The following is a 23,794-nucleotide window of genomic DNA, read 5'->3' on the forward strand; positions in this document are numbered from 1 at the left end:
ACAGATCTAACCATTTCAACAGAAAAATGGAAATCTTTTTTGTCATCATCCAACTACTCGTCTGAGAACAAATATCCCTTATGTTGCAAAAACTAGTCTCCGAGGCATCAGACTATAGGATACCAGTGCAGGCAACTTCATGCAATTTTACAGCAGTCCACATTGTCAATTGCCACCATAGTAAAACTGTCAATTTTTATCCAATGAAAAATAAAGCTTTTTTTAAATAAAAAAAAATAGCAAATGCCATAATGTGTTTCTTAATAACATTACATTATTTTCGTTGTAGTTGATAATTGATTTTTATTACAGATCATTCATCGAGATGTAAAACCAGAAAACATTTTAGTTAGTAAATCAGGTGTTGTAAAATTGTGCGATTTTGGCTTTGCACGTACACTTGCACAACCTGGAGAATCATATACAGATTATGTAGCTACAAGGTGGTACAGAGCACCAGAACTATTAGTCGGAGATACAAAATATGGAAAGTAAGTTGATATCAGTGAAGGTGTTGATTTGTAACACAGGGATCCAGGGTTCAAAACTCTGGAGGAGACCATGTGAATTTCTATTAAGAATCGCATGCTCTCCATTTACAACATCTTTGGAATTGCCCATACAAAATGCTACCCTAAAATTGAAAAAAAAGTTACATTTGTGTGCCAGAAGCTTTTTAAATATTAATTTATTTGCTTAGTAAAAACGTTCACTATATAATTCTCAGGATCTTATAGTGTTGAATAAAACTCATATTGGTGTGGATATCTGACCGTAGGTTTTTTATATTCAAGATCTAATGAATGATATATTATCTATGCAAAAATCCATGCATCACATCAAAAAATGGTACAGAAATATTTTTGTTTAAAGATGCTGTTCATTCTTGAAATTCATTTTTCATTGATAATTGATAATTCTTCAGATTGACAAATTGTCCATACAATTCTATTGGAAATTTTTATTATAAGTGGTAAATCTATCAATACCCAAAAATGGATGAAATTTAGTACCCCAAGAAAAATGATAAATCCACAGTATTGTAATTAAATTTTTATATTTTTTTCAGAGCTGTGGATATATGGGCAATAGGTTGTTTATTATCAGAAATGCTTACTGGAGAACCATTGTTTCCTGGAGATTCAGATATTGATCAACTCTATCATATAGTTAAATGCTTTGGTAAATTATTTACATACTGCTACATACATTATTTATCAGTTAGAACCCCCAAGAAAATAAACGCATGCAAAGAAATTTCGTCCTTGTAATTCCAAAGTTGTTGTGTGTTAAAATTTCAGGAAAATAAAGGCATACAACAGAACTGCATGGTTTCTTTGAATTCCCACAGGCTGTGTGTTAGAAACAAAGTTTATAAGAATACACTCTCCTTTCATCATGATGGTTGTAGTGCTGTATGAATATAAATTTATAAATTAATTCTGCGTTTTATTTAAATGTCACGAATGCCTACAATGCTTGCCATATTTTGAATGGAAAAACTAACATGCTTAAGAATAGTGATTTTTCATGAGAAAAGAAGAACACTATAACTTTATGGTTTGGTGAAACAATAGACCACTTTCTATTTTTGAATTTTTCTGTATATTTTTCGATGTCACAATGTTTATTTTATTACGTCACAGTAAGAGTCAATTGTTCGATGACATTATTTACACTAATTGACCTCGGGTCAACTGGTGAAACTCATTCATAAAAAATACTCAAAATTCGTTTGCCTTGTCTGTTTGTCTGTCACAGAAAGTTTTGTTATGAAGGAAGTTTGAAATAGGAATATGGGTATACATCAACTTGAATCTTAGTGTACAAATGTTGGAATGATGTGAATATGAAAATGAAGATGTGGTATGATTGTCAATGAGACAACTCTTCACAAGAGACCAAATGACACAAAAAGTAACAGCTGTAGGTCACCATATGGCTTCAACAATGAGAAAAGCCCAATACTGCATAGTCAGCTATAAAAGGCCTCGAAATATTTAAATTAGATTCTTTTGTCTTTTGTTAACCTTAATGAAATATGTAGAATTTTATGCTTTCTTTATTAGGTAATCTTACGGCTCGTCACAAAGAAGTGTTCCTTAGAAACCCATTGTTTGTTGGTATGAGAATCCCTGAAGTAAAGGAAACGGTGCCATTAGAAAAGAAATTTAATAGAATATCCTCCAATTCTTTAGATTTAATGAAGGTAAGTGTTTATTTATAGAATTTATTATGGGTAAAGTGCTTGTTAATAGTCTTTTAAAATTCCTCTGTACATACATAGACATTAAGAAATGATAAAAGTATATTGCCATTTTGGAGAAAATAGCCAATATTGATAGTATTAAACTTTAGGTAGATTTAATTAAATACCAGATGTCATGCTACAACCATTAATTCAATTTACAGTGAAATCTTAATTATTTGTTGACTTTTGTTTTGGTATAGTTTTACATTGTAAAGGAATTGATAATATGAAGAAGGAGCACTCTAATGATTTTTTTTAAGCTATGATTGAAATGCAAGACTTTTAAAAAGAAATGTAAAAAGTTAAAAGTTTGAAGACACTAGCTTTTACTGTATATATTGACAGAGTAAAATGTAAACTTTCTATAAAGAGTGCTTACATAAGCAAACTTATCTGGAACATAGGTTATTAATTTGATCGATATATACACATTATATAAAGCCTGGCTGATAACTATTGTATAGGTTTGCATTTGTAGAGATATTTGTTAATAAAACAGGTGTTAAAGCAGTAATTGTTAACGATGAAATCAAGGCAAATATAAAGTCGTCTAACAATAGTTAAATTAGTTCTTGATAAAAGTCTACCTGAACTGGTCAGTTGACATAAAAGATAATTAACATCTATGTTTTGGGTTTATAAAGTTGATAATTGGTCATCAGTTTATATAACATTCCCACCCAAGAAAATCATTGTTGCTGGTGTGCAGATAGCAATATGCAGCACACAGAAATGAACTGGGAAATAAAAAAAATCAAAAGAATATCTTTTATATCTGTTCTTCTTGCTATCTCTATACTTTGTTTTTTTAAATATTCAGCTCTATCCTGCATTTTGGTGTCTTATTATACATATACAGCCCAACAGATAACTCTCAGGCTGTATCTGTATACTATATATACAGATATCGCTTTAAAGCTCCACCCACTGCCGGACTTCATTTGTGTATTGTTGTTAAAGCTCCGCCCACTGCCGGACTTCATTTGTGTATTGTTGTTGACGAGTGTTGTATGAACCTGCGTGACCTCAGAATGTGTATTACTGTTGCATTCCAATGACGTATTGCTTGACCTTATGCCACCTATTCTGTTTGTTTTCAAGCATTCTTAGAGCAGTAAAAATTGAACCCATTTTCTGCTTGTAGACAAATTTATATAAAAATCAGGATTAATTCCATTTTCTACGGCGCCAATCATCATATGTTCAATGACATTCTTTGAGACCATGAATAATAATGAAACTTTTGTTAAACGCCCTTACTATCATTTTTTTTCCAGTTATCTTGTGATATTAAATTACACATCCTGGATAACAAGATGATGGCAAAGAAATCTAAATGTTGTTGATTTTTTTTCTATGATGTCATGTAGAAGTTATTTTGATAAAATATTTCTCTTTGATTTCAGCAAAGTTTACGACTAGATCCTGATGATAGACCTACATGTACACAGTTACTGAAACATGAATTTTTCCAGAAAGATGGTTTTATTACACGAATTCAGCATGATCTGAAACAGAAAGTACACAGAGAGACACACAATAATCCGTTAATAAAAACATCGTCTAGTGAAAAAGAGGATGGAGATGATGCTAAAGGATCAAATATCAAGAAAAAGAAAAAGATTAATGATCTTAAAGATAATAAGGTTTTTACTGAAAAACTACTTTTAAAGATGTATGGATAAAAAAATTGATTTTATTTAACTGAACTAAAAAAGGATTGCTGTAAATTCAGAAATAATTGCGTGCATTTATCATTGTCATTTGAGACTTAAATGCTATTTAATTTTTACGATTTTGAGAAAATTCTTGTATAATTCATATAAAATACTTCAAAATGCAAGTTTAAATTATTGCGTTTACAACTCTGCCACATTTTTCGCAATAATAAAAACCTCGCAATTATTAATGAATTTATAGTCCATAAAGGAATGGCAAAGGAGTAAGTTCTGTATGGGCCCATGCATTCTGTATTTTGGTCTGTTACGGAATGGAAATTCCTTCATAATATAAGTTCCAAAAGGAAAATATATTCTGGAATATTATTTCCACAGGATTAAATATTACAGTATATGTTCCTAACGGAATAAATGGTATAGAATATTTGTTCCAACAGGAATAGATATTATGACAATGTTTATAACAAAGTTTCCATTGGAACTTCTGTTAGGCGGCACAAATGTATGTTGACACATCAATCTTTTTTTCAGTCGATTACACAAATCTATCCATTTTTGATAGCCATTCAGTATATGCATACTGACATAATAGATTCCTTGTATATGGATTCAAATCATATGTTAACTAGCTTCATTATAAATACTTATCATAGTCAATATTTTTATATTTGAAGGATGCTAATAAGAAAGACAACAAAAAGGAAACAGAAAAACTAGCTAAAAAGACTTCACAACAAAACACAAGTTTGACCCCTGTAAATGCTAAATCCCCATCTGGTGATAGTCAGAAGGAAAAAGAGAAAAATAACCAGCGTGAAAAGGAAAAGACAATGATTAAAGACTCAAAAGTATCTAATAATGTCAAAGAAAGAGACAATAAAATTATCAAAGATCAAACGAAAGACCGGGAAAAAAATGATAAAATTGATAAGAAAAGTGACAAAGAAAATGAGAAGGATGTAAAAGAAAATGGTGAAGGAATAAAAGAGACAACACCTTCAATACCTCCGATCGCTAATAATGCTGGTCAGACTAATCATATCTCTACTACAAATAATCCACAGTCAATGCCTTCAATTACCAGGTTAGTATTGGTTACCGTGGTAACAGTAGTAAAACAGTTTGGTGTTGTATGTTTGATTTGTTGTTAAATTGTCTTTGAGTTATTTAGGGGATTCATTCCTAAATATAGAAGAAATCATAAAATGCATATATAGAATATTTTAAGGTTCATTCTTTGACAAAAATTCTTCAATGTTCTTTTGTTAAAAGACAAAGGGACGATTCTTACAGAAATTATGGGGGTTTGGACCTTTATGAGCTAGGAAAAACCCAGAGGAGTGGAAAATTTACAACGAGAATATCCTTAAAATTATTTGAAACATAACAGATTTTAAAGCTAATCTTGCCTCTAGATATGTATGAAGAGTTTGAAATTAGATGTGAAAAAATATTTTACTTTTATCATGCAGTAGGAATTACTTTTTTTCATATAGCACACAAATTTGAAATTTAAATTATTCAATTTAAAATGCTAAAGCTCTAAAAAAAAAAAAAAAAAGAAGAAAAAAAATTTTGGTAGTTTTTATCACATGCATCACACTTTGGTGTCAAAGCATTGCTTACTCTATCACACTTTTCTGTAGGTCAACATTTTGTGCAGTTTTGTGGATAATTACGGACATTTGATTTGGTATTTGATAATGTAGCTTATCAATGTAGTGCATACACTGCTAGTAGTTAGAATTGTCATGATAAATCTAGAAAGTTACTATTTCTGTAGAAAGAAACATATCTTAGATGTAGAAAATAGGCTGCAGAAACGAAACATCAACAGTAATTTATTCGTATACGTTATGTTCCCTAATGAACTTTGCTGTGTATTCCCCATGTTCATATTGGAAATTTATCATTTTTAGCTCACCTGGCCCGAAGGGCCAAGTGAGCTTTTCCCATCACTTTGCGTCCGTCGTCGTTAACTTTTACAAAAATCTTCTCCTCTGAAACTACTGGGCCAAATTGAACCAAACTTGGCCACAATCATCATTGGGGTATCTAGTTTAAAAAATGTGTGGCGTGACCCGGTCAACCAACCAAGATGGCCGCCATGGCTAAAAATAGAACATAGGGGTAAAATGCAGTTTTTGGCTTATAACTCAAAAACCAAAGCATTTAGAGGAAATCTGACATGGACTAAATATGTTTATCAGGTCAAGATCTATCTGCCCTGAAATTTTCAGATGAATCGGTCAACCCGTTGTTGGGTTGCTGCCCCTGAATTGGTCATTTTGAGGAAATTTTGCTGTTTTTGGTTATTATCTTGAATATTATTATAGATAGAGATAAACTGTAGGCAGCAATAATGTTCGGCAAAGTTAGATTTACAAATAAGTCAACATGACCGAAATGGTCAGTTGACCCCTTTAGGAGTTATTGCCCTTTATAGTCAATTTTTAACCATTTTTCATAAATATAAGTAATCTTTTACAAAAATCTTCTCCTCTGAAACTACTGGGCCAAATTAATTCAAACTTGGCCACAATCATCTTTGGGGTATCTAGTTTAAAAAATGTGTGGCGTGACCCGGTCAACCAACCAAGTTGGCCGCCACGGCTAAAAATAGAACATAGGGGTAAAATGCAGTTTTTGGCTTATAACTCAAAAACCGAAGCATTAAGAGGAAATCTGATGGGATAAAAATGTTTATCAGGTCAAGATCTATCTGCCCTGAAATTTTCAGATGAATCGGTCAACCTGTTGTTGGGTTGCTGCCCTGAATTGGTAATTTTGAGGAAATTTTGCTGTTTTTGGTTATTATCTTGAATATTATTATAGATAGAGATAAACTGTAAACAGCAATAATGTTCATCAAAGTAAGATTTACAAATAAGTCAACATGACCGAAATGGTCAGTTGACCCCTTTAGGAGTTATTGCCCTTTATAGTCAATTTTAACCATTTTTCGTAAATCTTAGTTATCTTTTACAAAAATCTTCTCCTCTGAAACTACTGGGCCAAATTAATTCAAACTTGGCCACAATCATCTTTGAGGTACCTTGTTTGAAAAATGTGTCCGATGACCTGGCCATCCAACCTAGATGGCCACCACGGCTAAAAATAGAACAGGGGTAAAATGTAGTTTTTTGCTTATAACTCTGAAACCCAAATCATTTAGAGGAAATCTGACAAGGAGTTAAATTGTTAATCAAGTCAATATATATCTGCCCTGAAATATTCAAATGAATTGGACATCCGGTTGTTGGGTTGCTGCCCTCCAATTGGTAATTTTTAAAGAAATTTTGCTGTTTTTGGTTATTATCTTGAATACTATTATAGATAGCAATAAACTGTAAACAGCGATAATGTTCATCAAAGTAAGATCTACAAATAAGTCCACATGACCTAAATGGTCAATTGACCCCTTAAGGAGTTATTGCCCTTTATAGTCAATTTTTAACAATTTTCATTAATTCGGTAAATTTATGTAAATTTTTACCAAATATTTTTCTCTGTTACTAATGGGCAAAGTTCATTATAGATATAATTGTAAGAAGCAAGAATGTTCAGTAAAGTAAGAACTTCAAACACATCACCATCACCAAAATACAATTTTGTCATGAATCCATTTGTGTCCTTTGTTTAATATGCACATAGACCAAGGTGAGCGACACAGGCTCTTTAGAGCCTCTAGTTAATTTTGTTGTTTTTATAGTTACCCTTAACCCTCTCCCAACTTGCGTAAATTAGAAAATTATTGGAATACCAATTAATTTCTATGTGATTAAGTACCAGTCTATCTATGAATTAAGGTAGTGTCAAAGATTTACAATTGAGAGAATTTATAATATACTGTTATAGTTTTGTACAATAATGTTGTTAGAGTTTTTTAAATCGCCTGATTCAAAATACAAAGACTAACTTCAATGCTAAACTATTTTCTATGTGGTCAGTGTATGACTGAGAAAATGAACTTTAAACTTGGTCAACTTATTTAAAAGATTTGATATGAAGACCTAGCAAAATTTTAAAGTGCAATCCATTTTGTAAGTAAGCAATTACACAAATGACTTAGGACACTTTTTTAAGTTTTGCTGGATCATACAATAGGGCTAGGCTGCAAACACTTTATTCATGTTATTAATGAGTATTACATAGGTACATGTATAATAAACAAATTAAATAATTGTATTTGCCTGTTTATTGTATATTCTAGAGATATTCCAATCTGTATGTTAATATATTGTCCATTGACACATATAAATAAAAGTCATCAATAATTCCCTGTAGATATTAGTACCCTAAACAGAACAATACATTTACATTTTGTAGCTACCCTGTGTTAACATTCACAGTACTAGTGTACTTAAGGACATACATATCATATATATACTCTACTATACCAGATTATTATTTGATTTTCAAATAGTACTATAATTTGCATGGACAGGGGTGTGTTGCGTCAAGCTGCAGATCTCAAAAATGCTTTTAAAGATCTGTGTTCGTGATCAAGCAAAAAACATACCTTTCTGTTATATCTTATATTTTAAACACAGAGGCTGAAAGTTTTTCATGTGCAATTTAGTTTTGATTGTTAAATCAATGTCCAGATTCATTGTATACAGTGAAACCTGTTTAAACAAAAACCTTCCAGAACTTAAGATTTTGTTCTGTTTTTGCAGGCATTTGGGCTAATCACAATGTATCAAGTTTGATATGACTGGAATTAAAAAAACATGTGTAAAAACATTTTCCTATATCTATTAGTTTAGACAGGTTTTCAGTTTATAAAAGATTTGGTTTGGACAGGTTTCACTGTATCAAATAAAAACAAACCATTGTTGATTCCATTATGTATTTTTTTTCCCTCAGCAGACCAGTTCTTGTCATTAAATCCCAGTGCTTTAACTTTTTAAGGTATCGTATCACAACATTTTCTCTATATAACATAGTATAGTCTATTTAACATAAAGGCAGCCGATTTCTTCTTATATACAAAAATATATATATCGCTTCACTTTTGGCTTTTTCCCCTTTGTTTTAATTTATTACTTTGTTTACAAATTATCCTTATTACAAATTTTGAAAACATAATTTATTTTTACACATACTATTCTGGATGTAAAGGAAGGAATATTTAAAAAAAAAATGATAATTTATTCATATTTGTTCATTTTGAAGAAAAAAAATCATTTTCATTATGATATATATCAGATCATTTTTTTACATTCATAGCTTCTAAAGCATTTATTTATAAATTTCTATCATTTTATGTCATTCAGTATTTAAGTCATTTTTACACCATTCAGAGATCATCATACTTGTAAATCATTTTCAGAATTATGTTAAATTTATTATTTTTGTGTTTAAATATTGCATGTATTTATTTGCATGATATTGTAGAACTAATCACTTAATATGAATGCACTATGGATTATTTTTTTTCTGGGGATACAAATTTTCATGGATTTCATGGGTATAGGAGAATCTTGAATTTAAATTTTGAATGAAGTACCAATTTTCTACTTACAAAAAATGTAGGGTTGTATACAACCTTTGGGAAAATCACAAAATCAATTATTCACAGAATAGCATTTTTTCCTCAATCAATAAAAATTGTAACTGAAACCATGAAAATAAATGAATCAACAGTATTGTTAATAAAATTAAAATACAGCATGTAAATTTGTGAAGATAATAAACAAATGAACAAACAAACTGAGCGAGTTAAAAAAAAAAAAACGCTTTTCAAAGCAACTTACAGGATTCATAAAAGTTACATAAACTGATTGAGTTGCACAAGGAAAATGTATTAGATAGAGAATTATTTATCAGTCACAGTAATATCAGGAAAATGTATGAAATAATTATTGGGTTTATTTATTTAAAATGATATGGCATGATTTAAGTAATGTTTTACTTAAGATAGATCACTATCAAACCATTTTTGAGTCAGCTTTGTAAAGGAATTAAAATGTAATGACTTATTTTTCCAGTCCTTTTCCTAGTATGTCACCTTTTACACCTACAATGTCGCCAGGTTCGTTCACGCCTAGTTTGTCGCCTAGTGTTGCCTCTGTACAAATGGCAAGTCCTATAGCGAACTCGCCAATATTTTTTGGTCCTCCCCCATTAAGGTAAGAAGAACACCGATCAGGATTGTATTTGGTGGCGGAATATTCTAACAAGATAGTTTCTGCTTCTAACGATCTTCAGGCTGATGGACAGATTTCAGAAATCATTATCATCAGTCATTCTGTTACTTTAGAAATAATTTTTGTATCGCCATAATTTAGAGTAGATTTGTTTAATTTTAAAATTGTAAATCTTTGGTTAGTACATTTAATTGTAATAATAAAATTTGTTTTCTGACTGTAACGAATGATATAAATAATAATCATAGTATACACATAAAAACAGAAATTGCAGGTTTTTAAATTGTTACAAAACAAGAGCGCTATAATAGAGACATTTCACATGATTATGGCTGTGCTGTGAGATTTTCTTTCATTCAAAGTAAAATTGAAGTTTTAGATAAGAAATTATAATTTTTAAGGTGTTAACAAATTTCCATCACCCGTATCATTTATCCTTAAGGTGGTACCTAACACTACAGGGAGATAACTCTGTAAAATCAGCTTAACGTTTTAATTATGTTGTGTTGTAAAGGGAATATTAAGCTTCTCAATGATCAAAATTGGTGTTTGTCAAACTACTATATAACCAGTGTAATTTTTCTGACAAAACGGTTGGTTCAAAATTTTTGAAATTTTTATATTTTTGTTAAAGGGTCAAAGTAAATACTTTGTCAAAATTTTATGAAAATTAAATAACCAAATTTATTTTAGTGAAAGTGTTGGGTACCACCTTAAGCCATGGAAAAGTATTTGGGTTGATAATAAATCATCAAAACATTTTATCTAATTATAATCTGATCAGAGGATACAGCCTTCATGAAGCAAAAATTGTCCCATTGGGAAGTATCTCTTCTTCATTTCATTGCTATCATACCATATTATTAATTCGATTTTATGCTCCATTTATTATGCCCCATTTATGAGCATTATGTTTTCTGGTCTGAGTCCTTCTGTCCATTCGTCCGTCTGTCCCGCCTCAGGTTAAAGTTTTTGGTCGTGGTAGTTTTTGATGAAGTTGAAGTCCAATCAACTTGAAACTTAGTACACATGTTCCCTATGATATGATCTTTCTAATTTTAATGCCAAATTAGAGATTTTCCCCCATTTTCATGGTCCACTGAATATAGAAAATGATAGTGTGGATTTTTATCCGTGTATTGGGGACACATTCTTATTTCTTCATAACTGGTAGCACTGGTTCACACACCTTTAGATATATAATATACCCTTTTTCAAAACTGGTAGCAGGTTTATATCTCTTTAGATATATAATACACTGTACCCTTTTTCAAAACTAGAGGCAAGGTCATACCAATAAATTCAGGTTTACATGCACTTATTCCAAGTGTTTGTATGGAAAGAGAAATTAATTATCAATACCAAATATTGTGTTTAAATCTAGCAGATTATTGTTGAAAGATAACTGTGCAATAAATCATTACTTTTTTAATCATTATGACATGCATAGAATATTTCAATGATTTTGTCATTGAAAATTAGTATTTGAGCCATCCCGTACGAAATTATAAGGCGTATTACGCCTGGAAATAAGGCGTAAACCAGGCGTAAGTGGTAGTTACGTGTCTAGATCCAAGCGTAAGGGAGCAGGAAACGTAAATTTGTAGTCCTTACGGGCGTAGAAAAAAGCAGATAACCTGGCGTAAATTGAAATAAGCAAGGCGTAAGTTTTCTTACGGGCGTAAATTGAAATAAGCAAGGCGTAAATTTTCTTACGGGCGTAAAACTGTTGGTATGGCGTAAATAGAAATACCCATAATGCTTTGTTTAAAGGATCATGGGATTTTTTTTCAAAATTTGGCTCTTTGGTTTTAGTTTGTAAGTGTTGGACACATGGCAGCTTCATATATTCAGGGATAATTTGCTTGTTTTGTGCTTTTTGGAAGAATCTAAAATTGGAAATTACTGAATCAAATAAATTAATGAAAGTTGTGAAATAAAAGGAAAGTAGTAATACATGGTAAATAATAATAATGTGAGTATAACTAAGTTATTAAGTATTATGTTCTATCAGAATTTTTGAAATCCCAAAACCTTTATCCTTAGATAATAACATTAAAATGTTTTACTTTAAGTTAAATTGCAGTATTATCATTTATAAATTAGTTCAAAAGACAATAATTTTCAAAAACAACTTAGTTAAAATGCTACTTTTATTTCAAGAAAAAATAATTGTAACAGTTATAATTCTTATTTAAACTTAAACTTATTTGAGCCATTGTCTGCATAAAATGTATTTATTTCTATATATATTAGCTTCTTCAATGGTTCATATTTCAAGTTTTTTGTCAAACAATAAGAAATAAAAGCAACAGTACAGAAGTTTGTATCAAATACACAAAAGTACACAGCTTAGGGTTAATACACTGAACTAAAATAAGTGTAGTATTATGTAAGGATATTACGCCTGGTTTATTTATTGACCAGGCGTACTCATTTGCATATTACGCCTATTTTTTTGTGAACCAGGCGTACTCATTTAAATATTACGCCTAATTTTACGCCTGGTTTACGCCTTACTTACGCCTAATTTACGCCTGGTTTACGCCTGGTTGACGCCTGGATATGTATTTTGTAAACACTGCAATGCCGCCAGGATAAAGTATGATTTTTACGCCTGGTTTCCGTGTCATATACGGGCGTCACAGTTCGTACAGGTTTAATTCATAGAGTGAAGACTTGGTATCTTGAATGAAATGTCAAATTGGGCTACAAGATTAAATTTAATGATACAGCTTTACAGAGGGCAATTTAAAAATAACTTAATGGTAAAGTTGTCAAACTGATGATGGAGCAGAAAATTCAAGGTTTAAAACGGGAGGTTTTAGAACACCTATTTCAAGTTATTTGAAGTTCTAAAACTGACTTCACACAGGTTCACCTAATGATGCTTCGAAAAGGACCTGTTTAGATGTATTATGCCAAATGTTTTCTCCAGCCAAGCTAAATAACAAGGAAAATATTTTATATCAATCAATGATAAAAAAAAAAGATGAAATTTGAATAAGAGCTATTGTGATCCTACAAACACTTCAGTTATTTTTGCCCTTTCATGTGAGGATTTACATTTCTTTTTTTTTTCAATGCATTTGATTTTTAAAGAAATTGTAAATACATTTTTTTAACCTGGCTTTTGGTCTGATGGCTAAAGTAAAAAGTTCATTTCCTCATGCAGGGCCAAGTGGCCTTAAAAGTTCTGACCTACCATCACTGAGGTTGTGAGTTTAAACCCTGATCATGGCAGGTGTGTTTGACTCTCTTAATTGACAAGGATTACCAGTTTTCCTGCCAAAGGTCTGCCGTACTCTCTGGGTACATAAGCTACCTCCACCAAAAAAATAACTGGCAGCCAAGATATAGCCAAGCATGCTGAAAGTGGCATTAAACACCAATGATCAATCATTTTATCATGCAGTTTGTAATCAAGAGAATTGTGTTGTGAATACTAATTTATGCAAGTGTGATTGTTGGAAGTTGTTATGTTATTTAGGGGTTATATGCTTTTGATTATCACAGTGATTTTGAATAAAATACACATTTTTTGGTCTAAACTTTGGTAGCTGAATTTGTGTAATAACCAAAAACGTGATGATGTATGTTTAATATACATAATGTTAATTGAGCATAATAAAAAATATTACAATAATTTTCTTTTTCTTGAAAAAAAGAAACTGTCAAAAAATTACATAAGCTGAAAAAAAAGGATAAGTTTTGATTACATAATATTACTGTACATGTAAAAACAGGCTGACTTTAAATATATTATAGTAGGCCTTAAAATTTAAAACAATTATAACCTAAAATTAACCGATTATAAGGGTTTTATTATTTTTCAATTACTTGAATTACTATTCAATATCAGTATTTTATGAATGTTAATTTTGATAATTAACAGAGATCGAGGGACACCTCAGGCATGGTAAGTGGTGACGTGACAATATTGTGTGTTTTGCACAGCCAAATCTTTGGCTTGCTTAACTTCACCAAATAAAAGAACAAGGAATAACTGTCTCAATCTTTCATGCACTTTGAAGATTTGCAAGCACTCAGAATAACTTGTTTCTTAAAAAGTTGCAATCTAATTCTTTATGCATGGACAGAGGCTCAATAGCCCAGACCATGGATGCTTTTAAAATTTCTATTGGACCTGTAAGAATTTCCATTAAGGGCCTAGGCCAAAAGAATCTACAAACTTTCCCCCGCAAATTGAGCATTGCCCTAGTGGCTGCACACTTTTATCATGAAGGATGAAGGCTAAAGGTGTAAAAAGAAAGGATTTATTTATTTGAAGAGATATAAAATACTTTCTCTCTTCCTTTGATTATACAAGCTCTGTAGATAGTTTAAACATATTTTATTGTTGGAAATGACAAATGGATCAGACACAAGTTTGGCAACTGAGTAACGTCTTCTTCAAAGCTCTGTAGATGAAATGAATTGCTTCCTTTTTGTATTCTAGTTGGATAACTGAGTTACGAAGAAATGCAAGGTATAATGGAAATGGCTGTTACAAGAAAATTGAGATGTACTTGGTTTTATATATTTATTAAGGAAATGGGTCAATTTCTTAACGCTTTCAATTGAAATTGTTAGTTAATAAATAATTTATTTTGATTAATTATCGACTGGGTTTTTTATCACTTTTAGATAATTGATCTCGTTTCAGATTTATTTTTTCAATCTAACACTTCTTGGCAGCTGTAATCAGGTTTTTACTTAACTATTCTATATCAGACACTTTATCTTATGAATTACTAACATCGTTTACGAATTATGTAATTGTTTGTTTAAGGCTGGCGACATGCACGTAATATGATTATCTTTTAGCGTTACCTTTTATTTTCTCATTTAGAATAAAAGTATTTTAGATTTGTGAAGAAATTTTTATAGACTGCTGATTTCTCAATCATATATTCATTGAATATAAGTTATGTAAAGTGAATAGGGGTTATTCAAATAAATATTTAATACTCAAGACTTGAAGAGGCATAAAAGAATGATGAATTGTATATTTTACAGCCGAAAGTATTCGTTAACATAGATATTACATCATAATTTGCTTTTTAAATTAGTCATAGAAATTCTTCATTGACGCTTACAAAAAAACTTATTATATCTTTTATGGACCAGACTTAGTTTTATTATGCTCTTTTGTTTGAGTAAAATGTCTGCTTCTAAAACCTAATTGCTTTCTCTGCTTATAATATAGATGATTGTAATTTAGACCTCTCACTGTGGTTAACTCAAGGAATCGAGGAGACATTTATATATATTGATCTTTAAAAATGTTGATTATTTTTTCTATTACTTTGTGATCAATTAAAAAGCATTTGACATACACTTTTATATTTAGTTTTGCTTTTTATGACATCATTTGTGTGTCAAAATCATTTGATGAATACTCAAAACCTGTATTTGATTAATTGCTTATAATTTTTTATCTGTGATATTTTTAAAGTAATACAAAAATGTATTCCATTTTCTGCAAGTAATCTTCTTTTGTGGTGTGAAACTTGCATTTATTATCAGTTTTGCTACACAAGTTTTAATTTGAAAGTACTTGAATTGTTTTGTTTTTTAACTTATTAATCATAATTAGAAACCTGTAAAATTTTGAGTTTATTTTAACTTTAAAAAAATCTTTTATTTTATATGCATGATCTTTTTTTGTTTGTTTTAATTTTGCATGATATTTTATTTTTATTTTTCAGCTATAATAATTCAGTTTTTTAACAATGTCTTGAAGTTATGAGTAATGAAATTTCAATCTATTTGACATTTTAGTTGTGGTTTTTACTTTAAAACCCAAACTTGGATGTTTTCTTTTTGTGTTAAATTTATTTCAGTCAGGCACTACAACAATTTTTGAAATGATTGTCAATATATTTTCAGGGTCAGTGATAAAATGGTGAAAAAGACACCTTCCCACATGCAGAAGAAAAATTTAACAAATCACCATAGTAGTACTTTAAGTCCACAACCATTCCAATCAGAGAAAAGTTTTCTTCATGAAAAACTTAAATCCAAAAGTCCTGACAAAAGAGAAAAAGAAGGTCTTAGTTTTCCTGAAGTAAAAGGTGCTGAAGGTAAAGTGTTGGTTTGTATAATTTTTAAAAGATCAGTTGTATCATCATGGTTGGTACATTTACCTAACACTTTAACTAAAATTAATTTGGCTTGTTTAATTTTCTTAAAAATTTTGACAAAGTATTTACTTTGACCCTTTGACAAAAATATAAAAATTTCAAAACATTTGAACCCACCATTTTATCAGAAAAATTACACTGGTTATATGGCAGTTTGACAAACACTTATTTTGATCATTGAGAAGCTTAATATTCCCTTATGAACACAATGTCATTAAAACGTTCTGCTGATTTTATAGAGTTATCTCCCTGTAGTGTTAGGTACCACCTTAAGGAATGAAAGAAGATTGATGGTGTAAAGCTGTATAGTGCATCTTAAAGGGTTATTAGCTTTGATTTAGAACAAAATTAAATCAGATTTTTTTTCTTCAAACATTTATAATGGTAAAATATTGAAGAAAAAAAAATACAAATTAGCCGTCAGTGTTCAATTTTGTTAAAATACACTCGTAAACATTGCTGACTTTTGTCTCAAGATATGCAAATGATGCAATTTTCAACTGAATCTTGAAAAATTAAAAATTTATATAAACCAGAGTCAAAAATCGGTACACATGTAATATGAAAATAGTCTATTATGAATACTTGATTGAAACAGGTACATTTTATAGAGTATTTAAAAATATCATCTTGATTCTAACATTCAACTGAAAAAAGTTTGTACATATTATGACCTGATTTTTTCTTCCTCAATGCAGGTCCTTTTCAGAGGTTGACAGGTATGAATAGGAAGTTATTATTTTCATGAGTTATTTTCCCCTCAATAAAATTAGTACTGAGGTGCCTCAGTATGGTGTTGGAGGATTAAAGGATGGAACCTTTTATCACTTCCAGGCTTTGATATGGAAAATTGGCTGTCACTGCAAAATTGTTGTCCTCAAAAATATTTTGTGCAAATATGCACTAAATCTGAGTTTGTCCACAACTGAAACCAATGAAACCATCTTCATGATTTTTTTTAGTGTCACAACAAACTGATTTCAAAGGCTAGAATTTATTGGTTTGCAAATGCTTTAAAGTCATTCTGTTGCAAATTTGAAGTCATAAAGTCATGGAACTGGAAATTTGTGTAAATTATTAGGAACACACTTTATTTTGTTAAAGGCTTGTGAGGATTGTCATAGGTGGCACAGTGTTGACTGCACTATTTTCATTTGGATAAAGTTTATAAAAACATCTAGTTTGGTACAAAGTTACAGTATAGTTTTGTTTTGCTGAATAGTACATACATTTAGGCATCAATGCATACATTTAAAAAAAAATGTTGCACATCACCTTATAACTTAACAAATATTTATATTTTTCGGTTATCTTGATTAAATATTTTTTTCAAGTTAAGATTTCAAGCTTGTTTCAGTTTAATAAATTTATTGTCATGATGATAACTGATGAATTGTGAATTTTGACATTTTTCTTTTTCAGCTCATCCTACGAAAACAAAACCACTGCAGCCTAAACAAAGAACAACCATAGCTCAAATACCTCACATTACAAATATAGATCCCTTTCCTTTTGCAAACGTAAGTATTATTATTAATTAAGCACACAGATATTCCAAGATACAATTAAAAAAAAATATGATAATATATAATCTTTAGATGCAATGATTCCCTGATCTTTATGATTGAAATGGATTACAGTTGTGTCCAATTGATAGATTGATGTTGAACACCACTTTCACCACTTTCATGCTATTTCATGGCAGTCAGGTTTTATTGGTGACAGACGCTGGAGTGCCCCGAGAGAACAACCTTTGGTAGGAATATATTTGTGTCATAAGTAATTATATGGCTGTATTCATACAAATCAAATGTTTTATTTAAATTTAAAGTGGATTGAATAAAATAAACACACATTGCTCTATATTGTTTACAGCAAATCAGTACTTCTCCCCAGAAAGAGAATTGTACTGTAACTCTAAAATGAATTCAATGTTTTAAAAGAATTCAACAAGAAAAAATATAAGACATATTTCATGTTGAATTGGTGATTTGCTTGGGTTTTCTTAAAGTGTGATTGATATAGGACATTATAATGAAATACAATTATATCTCAAAATGGTGTCAATGATAAATTGAAAGGAAAATTTAGCCCACATATATAATTTGACATCTTGTCTTTTGATTTCATTACATCTTTAAATTGAATAAAACAAAATTTAATTTAAAGTTCAAGTTATAGTATGTCATCATGGCAGCAAAGACCATTTTCACATGAAAGTAATAGAGTTACTCCCACAATGTTGTTTTCAAAGATTTATTACTCCTTTATTATAACTATGTAGAAAATCATTTATAATTCTTACAATCTAATTAAAAAATTAAATCTTTGCAGTCGCTCTTTTTTTATGCTTGGTTGCTGCAAATGAGGGAGGGGTGTGGAGATTTTATTTTTATCAGTTTCCAATTCATCATATTATTTTTAAAGAAATAAAAAAAATGAAGAATAAAAAGTTTATGTAAAAATATCTTTATTTTTTTCAAAAATAGATGTAAAGTGTAACGTTTTACTTCAGATGCTATGAATGGACATACAAGGTATTGGTATACTAATGTGCCCTTCCAACCTTACTAAGACCTCTTTTATAGTTCTCTGGGACCTTTGTGTACAATTTTTTATATGATAGAAAAAATTTACATTATAAAAAAAGTGTAAAATTTTATACCATTCAAACAAGTATCAAAAGACTATGCATACATGCTCTTTCAGTTGATAAAAAAAAGGATTTTAAAACTTTATCCTACAACCAGAATTCCAAGAAATTTTAAGTGTTCATTTTAGACTCGAAGGCGGTTTTAATTCTTGCAACATCAGAAAAATCCAGTTTAAATAATATAAAAAATTTCAAAATGCCAGTTTTAATGATTGCGATTATAACCCTGTGGCATTTTTGGAAATAATAAAAATATCGCATTAATTTCTGAATTTACAGTATTTGAAGTTAATTTTGCTATAGATTTCTGCAATAGTATGAGGAGATTACAGTCATATAAATAATTGTGAAGTGTTCACAGAGATTGTACAAAAGTGTGTTTTTCATAAATTCAGTCAAACTGCACAAAAACAGTTACTGCAATTTGAAAACATATGTTTTGCCCTTTTTTTCTACAATGTATATTGGGTAACATTACCATATTTTACACAGTGTCATTTGAGAACTAATAGTTTTAATAATTACTACTGCATGTCCTTTTTAAAAAAATCATTTTTTCTATAAGAACTTCAGAAAAAGACTAAATGTAGTTGCTAATTTATTTTATTGCATGATGTATGATAGAAATCTAGATGGGTGGAGGGACCTTTTTGGGACATTGCAATCAAGCTGACTAATCCTTGGAATTCTGGATTTGATTATTATAATATGATGCAGGACACATTATTTTTACAGGAATTAGGGTTTTGTGGTTTATTTTCTTAGGAACTAGGGATAAACACCTACATGTACTACCATCCCTCTCAACCTGGGGGATATTTACCTTTTCCTTCATTTTAAAATATAGTTACCACAGGTCTTAACAATATCCAAAATATCCTTGCATGTTGATAACTTAACTAAATGTTTTTGAATAACAAAAGAAACATCCATAATTGAATTAATTTTGAATAGATGATTTTCATTGGAGAATAGGCAAAAATTTCAAATGTAGAAAATGTACTGAAAATATATTTTTAATAATAGAATAATTGCTATAATAATAATACTGAGTAGAAAAAATAGTTTAATCAAACTTATTTTGGATTGTTCTTTACACAGAAATATTAAAACATTTACTTAAATTATTATCTGTTTAGAAAAGATTAGTTTATTAAAGATTGATTAAGAAATGAAAAAATAACCAAACATTTTTATTTTACGTCTTTTCTTTTTTTGTTTCAGGCGGACACTAACGGTAATGGTAATGACAAAGACGACAATCTTCCTACTGTATGATGATGAACAGCAATCAAAACCAAATCTGACCTCAGGGATAACCTTCATTATATCAGTGATTGGTCAGCAAAAGCTTTTTGTTAACAGTATATAGCATATTATATATACTGTCAGAAATTCAGAATACAAAAAGTGAGCTTGATGAGACACTTCATCAGTTATCATCAGCTAGAGAATTTTGATACAGTAATATCTGTTCTAGTGATAGAAAAACTTCAGGACAACATACGTTCTTAAACTGATATCAGCCCATGTTTCAAAAAGTTATTTAAATTTTTGACTTGTTCAATTTTTTCCCTCTGAAATTTATAAGTAAAGGTGCCAAAAAGCATTTCAAGAGGTGACAACTCTACTATTTGAAAAAGGGAGATAATATGAATTTATGAAGATTTCATTCTGACAGTTTCATGGTTTACTGCTTATACTGGAATCATTGTCTTTATTTACTTTTTCACTATGTTCCTGTGAAGTAGATAAAAACAAATTTATATTGGCCAAATTATTGAGGATTATTGCATGTTAATTATATCAACTAGTTTATATGTCAGATATCTTTAATATATATATATATGATAAGTACTAATTCATGTGATAACTGTATATGTGCCAATTATACTCAGTCTTCTTTTAAGTTTGCATTTATTTTTATTGTATGTAAAGCTATATGCATTTTGAAATTTAAAAAGCATAAATAAGTATTCTGCATTTTCAATTTCATAATGAAATATGGAGAGCATTTTCAGTATTATTTGTAAATTGTCCAAATATTAATATATGCACTTTATTTTTATATTCCATGTATTGAGTGTTATTCATATCATTTCTGATATCATATCCCAAGGTCCATATCAGTTCAAAAAAATATTTAAAGATGTTTGCTGGTCTTGTATTTGACTTTTTGGCATTCTAGTGTTTTATCCATGTAGTGCTATTTATAGATTATTGTTGATCATCTCAACGAAATTGATTTTCTCACTTGAGCCGGTACTGCGAAAGCGAGAAAAGCGATTGAGTTGAGATGACCAATGATTATCTGTTAATCGCTATTTTACCTATGACGACGTATGAAATGTATGGCTAAAGAATCATTTCCCCCCCAAATTGTCAATGACATATATCTCAAATACATTGAATCTGACCTTTTATTTTTTTTCTGTTTTTTAGTTCCTTTCTTTATATGCTATCCTTTTAAAAAGTTTGTTATTTTGGAACAGATCAGCTCACATCCTTAAAAGCCTGTAATTGTCAGTATTTCTATTGAATAAGATAATATTTTATTTGCTGTTTAAATGTGTATGAAACACATAGCATTCATAACCATTGCTGTGCAGATATGCAGAAAAAAATATATCTATGATATGAAAATAGTTTTGACAATTCTGTTACCTATGAATATATCTTTGTATGCCTTGCCTCCAGTTGAAATAAGTTCATTCGCTTTGGATCAAAATCCATGCCTCATACATTATGGGATGTATAATATTGGAAATTCTCAAAAATATATCTTTCCTCAATCCACAGTCGTTTATTTGAAAAAGAGACAAACTTTGTATATGTTATGCAATGGTTTTTTCAATGGTTTTTTATTTGATAGTGCCAAGGATCTATATAGTAATATAAATCCTTGATAGTGCATTGTACATTAGCTATTTATTTATTAAATGTAAATAGAGTTCTGTTACTAACTGAATGTAAATGTGCAATTCTAACAAACTTTGTAATGATATATTGCAATAAATATAATCTTCATCATCTAAAATTGCTGTTCCAAGTTTTATTTACAAATTATTGAAAGTAAAATTTGGGAAAAAGAAACATTCTACTGAGCTCTAGTAGAAATGCAACAAAACTAAAGTCAATTCTCTTGGACACGGTTCATCTGACAATACAAAATTGTTCTTATATTGCTTTCTTAGTCCGTCTTTCTGTCCTGCTTCAGATCTAAGATTTTGTTCAAGGTAATTTTTGATGAAGTTGAAGTCCAAAAAGTGTGTATGTGTATGTTTCTTAATTATGAAAACAATACTAAATCCCATTGTTTCTCTTTCTCATCATTTGTGTATTCATGCTAGAGATTTACATTAGTATTTTTTTTTATTGTGCATCAAATTGCCATTTCATGATCAGAGAAATGTATTATATCTGTGAACAAGGCTTTCTGTATTAACTGTAAAATAAATCAGTATTACACATTTTACCTATGATAACTGTTATTGCAGTATATGAAAAAATATGCTCAGCTTTGTTTTCATGTTGAAAAATGGCATATGATACCAAACTCAAATTATACCAACATAGTCTAGATGTTTTTATCAATTCATGGATGCTTAGTTTTATAGAGTCTGAAATAAATACCAGTATTTCAAAGTATATATACAAAGTGTTATATAAGCATTTAACATATATCATTTATTTTCAATAGCATATGTAATATTATTTTGAAAATGCTTATTTTAATTAACGTCATTTGTATGTATAAAATAAGTGTGTACTGTAAGGCCAACTTTCTGTGATTTTATGTTTGAAAGATTACTCTGTGAGATTGTGAAACCTATATATCTGTATTATTATATTACATTAGTAATCAACGATTTAAGCATTGGTAAGAATCTTGAATTGTGATAAGGTATATTTAGTTGATTATTTTTAAAGGTAACTACTATATTACATTCACCAGATATATGTATATGTTTCCTTTCAAAATGAAATGATAACAGAGAAATGAATAAGTGCATGAATTAATTTGAAAATTTACTATACAAATTTAGATGTCAGTTATCTCATCAGCTAGTAAATTTTTCATTCTTTTCATTCTTTGAACATTGAATCATTTTAACATGTTTGAATTTTAGAGAGAATACGGAAACATTCAAATTTCAGTTTTAAAAATTTAGCCACTTCAGGTGGCGGTATTTTTCATGTTTCATTTTGTTGCCAAGAACCCTTACTGTTTACAAGTTTTTGTGATTTGGGTGTGTGAATGATTTTTTTAAGATAGTTTATTGTATGTGCCAAGCGTATTTATATGTGAAGATATTTAGTATTGTTTTGGAATGAATCGTACTACTCATTTTGCATAAACATATTGTTATTTGTTTCATTTCTTTTGAAAATTATTGTTCACAAAATATCACATGTTTATATAAAATGTTGTTTTGTTGAAATGAGAAAAAACTCATGTTTTCAGAATATTGGGTGATTTCTCAAATGAAGAAAGAATAAAAACTGAACATCCATGTTTGTTGTTTTTATACTGACTTATACCTCATGTTTACTCAGGATTCATTATTACACATTGGATACCAATTTTTTGGGATTTCGTGGGAACAGGTGAACACTGAATTTAATGTTCAAGGAATAACGAAATTTTAATTGGACAAAACCATGATATTAAATGTCCACAAAAATGCAAATTTTCATCAATCCACAAAAAATTTGTACCCACAAAAATAAATGAATCCACAGATATATTCATGAAAATATTCGAAAGACTATGTGTTTTAGAAGCCTTTTTGCTTTTTGTTGAGCCTGCAACTTTTGTCGCAGAAAGCTCGACAGGGAAAGTGATCCGGCGGCAGTGGCGGTGTTAGCTTACTACTTAAAAGCTTTATATTTTAGCAAATGAACTAGCAAAG

General features: G+C 29.8%; 1 protein-coding gene across 20 annotated transcripts in view; it reads left to right on the forward strand.

The window, feature by feature from the left end:
• The window catches only part of LOC139488436 (cyclin-dependent kinase-like 4), a 38,428-nt gene extending 15,033 nt beyond the window's left edge, over window positions 1-23,395 (forward strand). The window contains exons 5-16 of one of the 20 annotated variants that reach the window (XM_071274009.1): window positions 313-491; window positions 1,070-1,182; window positions 2,070-2,209; window positions 3,658-3,897; window positions 4,605-5,014; window positions 8,800-8,844; window positions 9,924-10,064; window positions 13,978-14,001; window positions 14,542-14,607; window positions 15,975-16,168; window positions 17,651-17,748; window positions 20,106-23,395. In XM_071274009.1, coding sequence (XP_071130110.1) covers window positions 313-491; window positions 1,070-1,182; window positions 2,070-2,209; window positions 3,658-3,897; window positions 4,605-5,014; window positions 8,800-8,844; window positions 9,924-10,064; window positions 13,978-14,001; window positions 14,542-14,607; window positions 15,975-16,168; window positions 17,651-17,748; window positions 20,106-20,159 — 1,704 coding nt within the window. In that variant the 3' untranslated portion in view covers window positions 20,160-23,395. The remainder of the gene's footprint in view (window positions 1-312; window positions 492-1,069; window positions 1,183-2,069; window positions 2,210-3,657; window positions 3,898-4,604; window positions 5,015-8,799; window positions 8,845-9,923; window positions 10,065-13,977; window positions 14,002-14,541; window positions 14,608-15,974; window positions 16,169-17,650; window positions 17,749-20,105) is intronic. The other 19 variants (XM_071274012.1, XM_071274010.1, XM_071274016.1 and 16 more) reach the window with 19 other exon arrangements.
• Window positions 23,396-23,794: the final 399 nt, after the last annotated feature.

The sequence above is a fragment of the Mytilus edulis genome, chromosome 9 (assembly GCF_963676685.1).
Source record: "Mytilus edulis chromosome 9, xbMytEdul2.2, whole genome shotgun sequence".
NCBI lineage: Eukaryota > Metazoa > Mollusca > Bivalvia > Mytilida > Mytilidae > Mytilus > Mytilus edulis.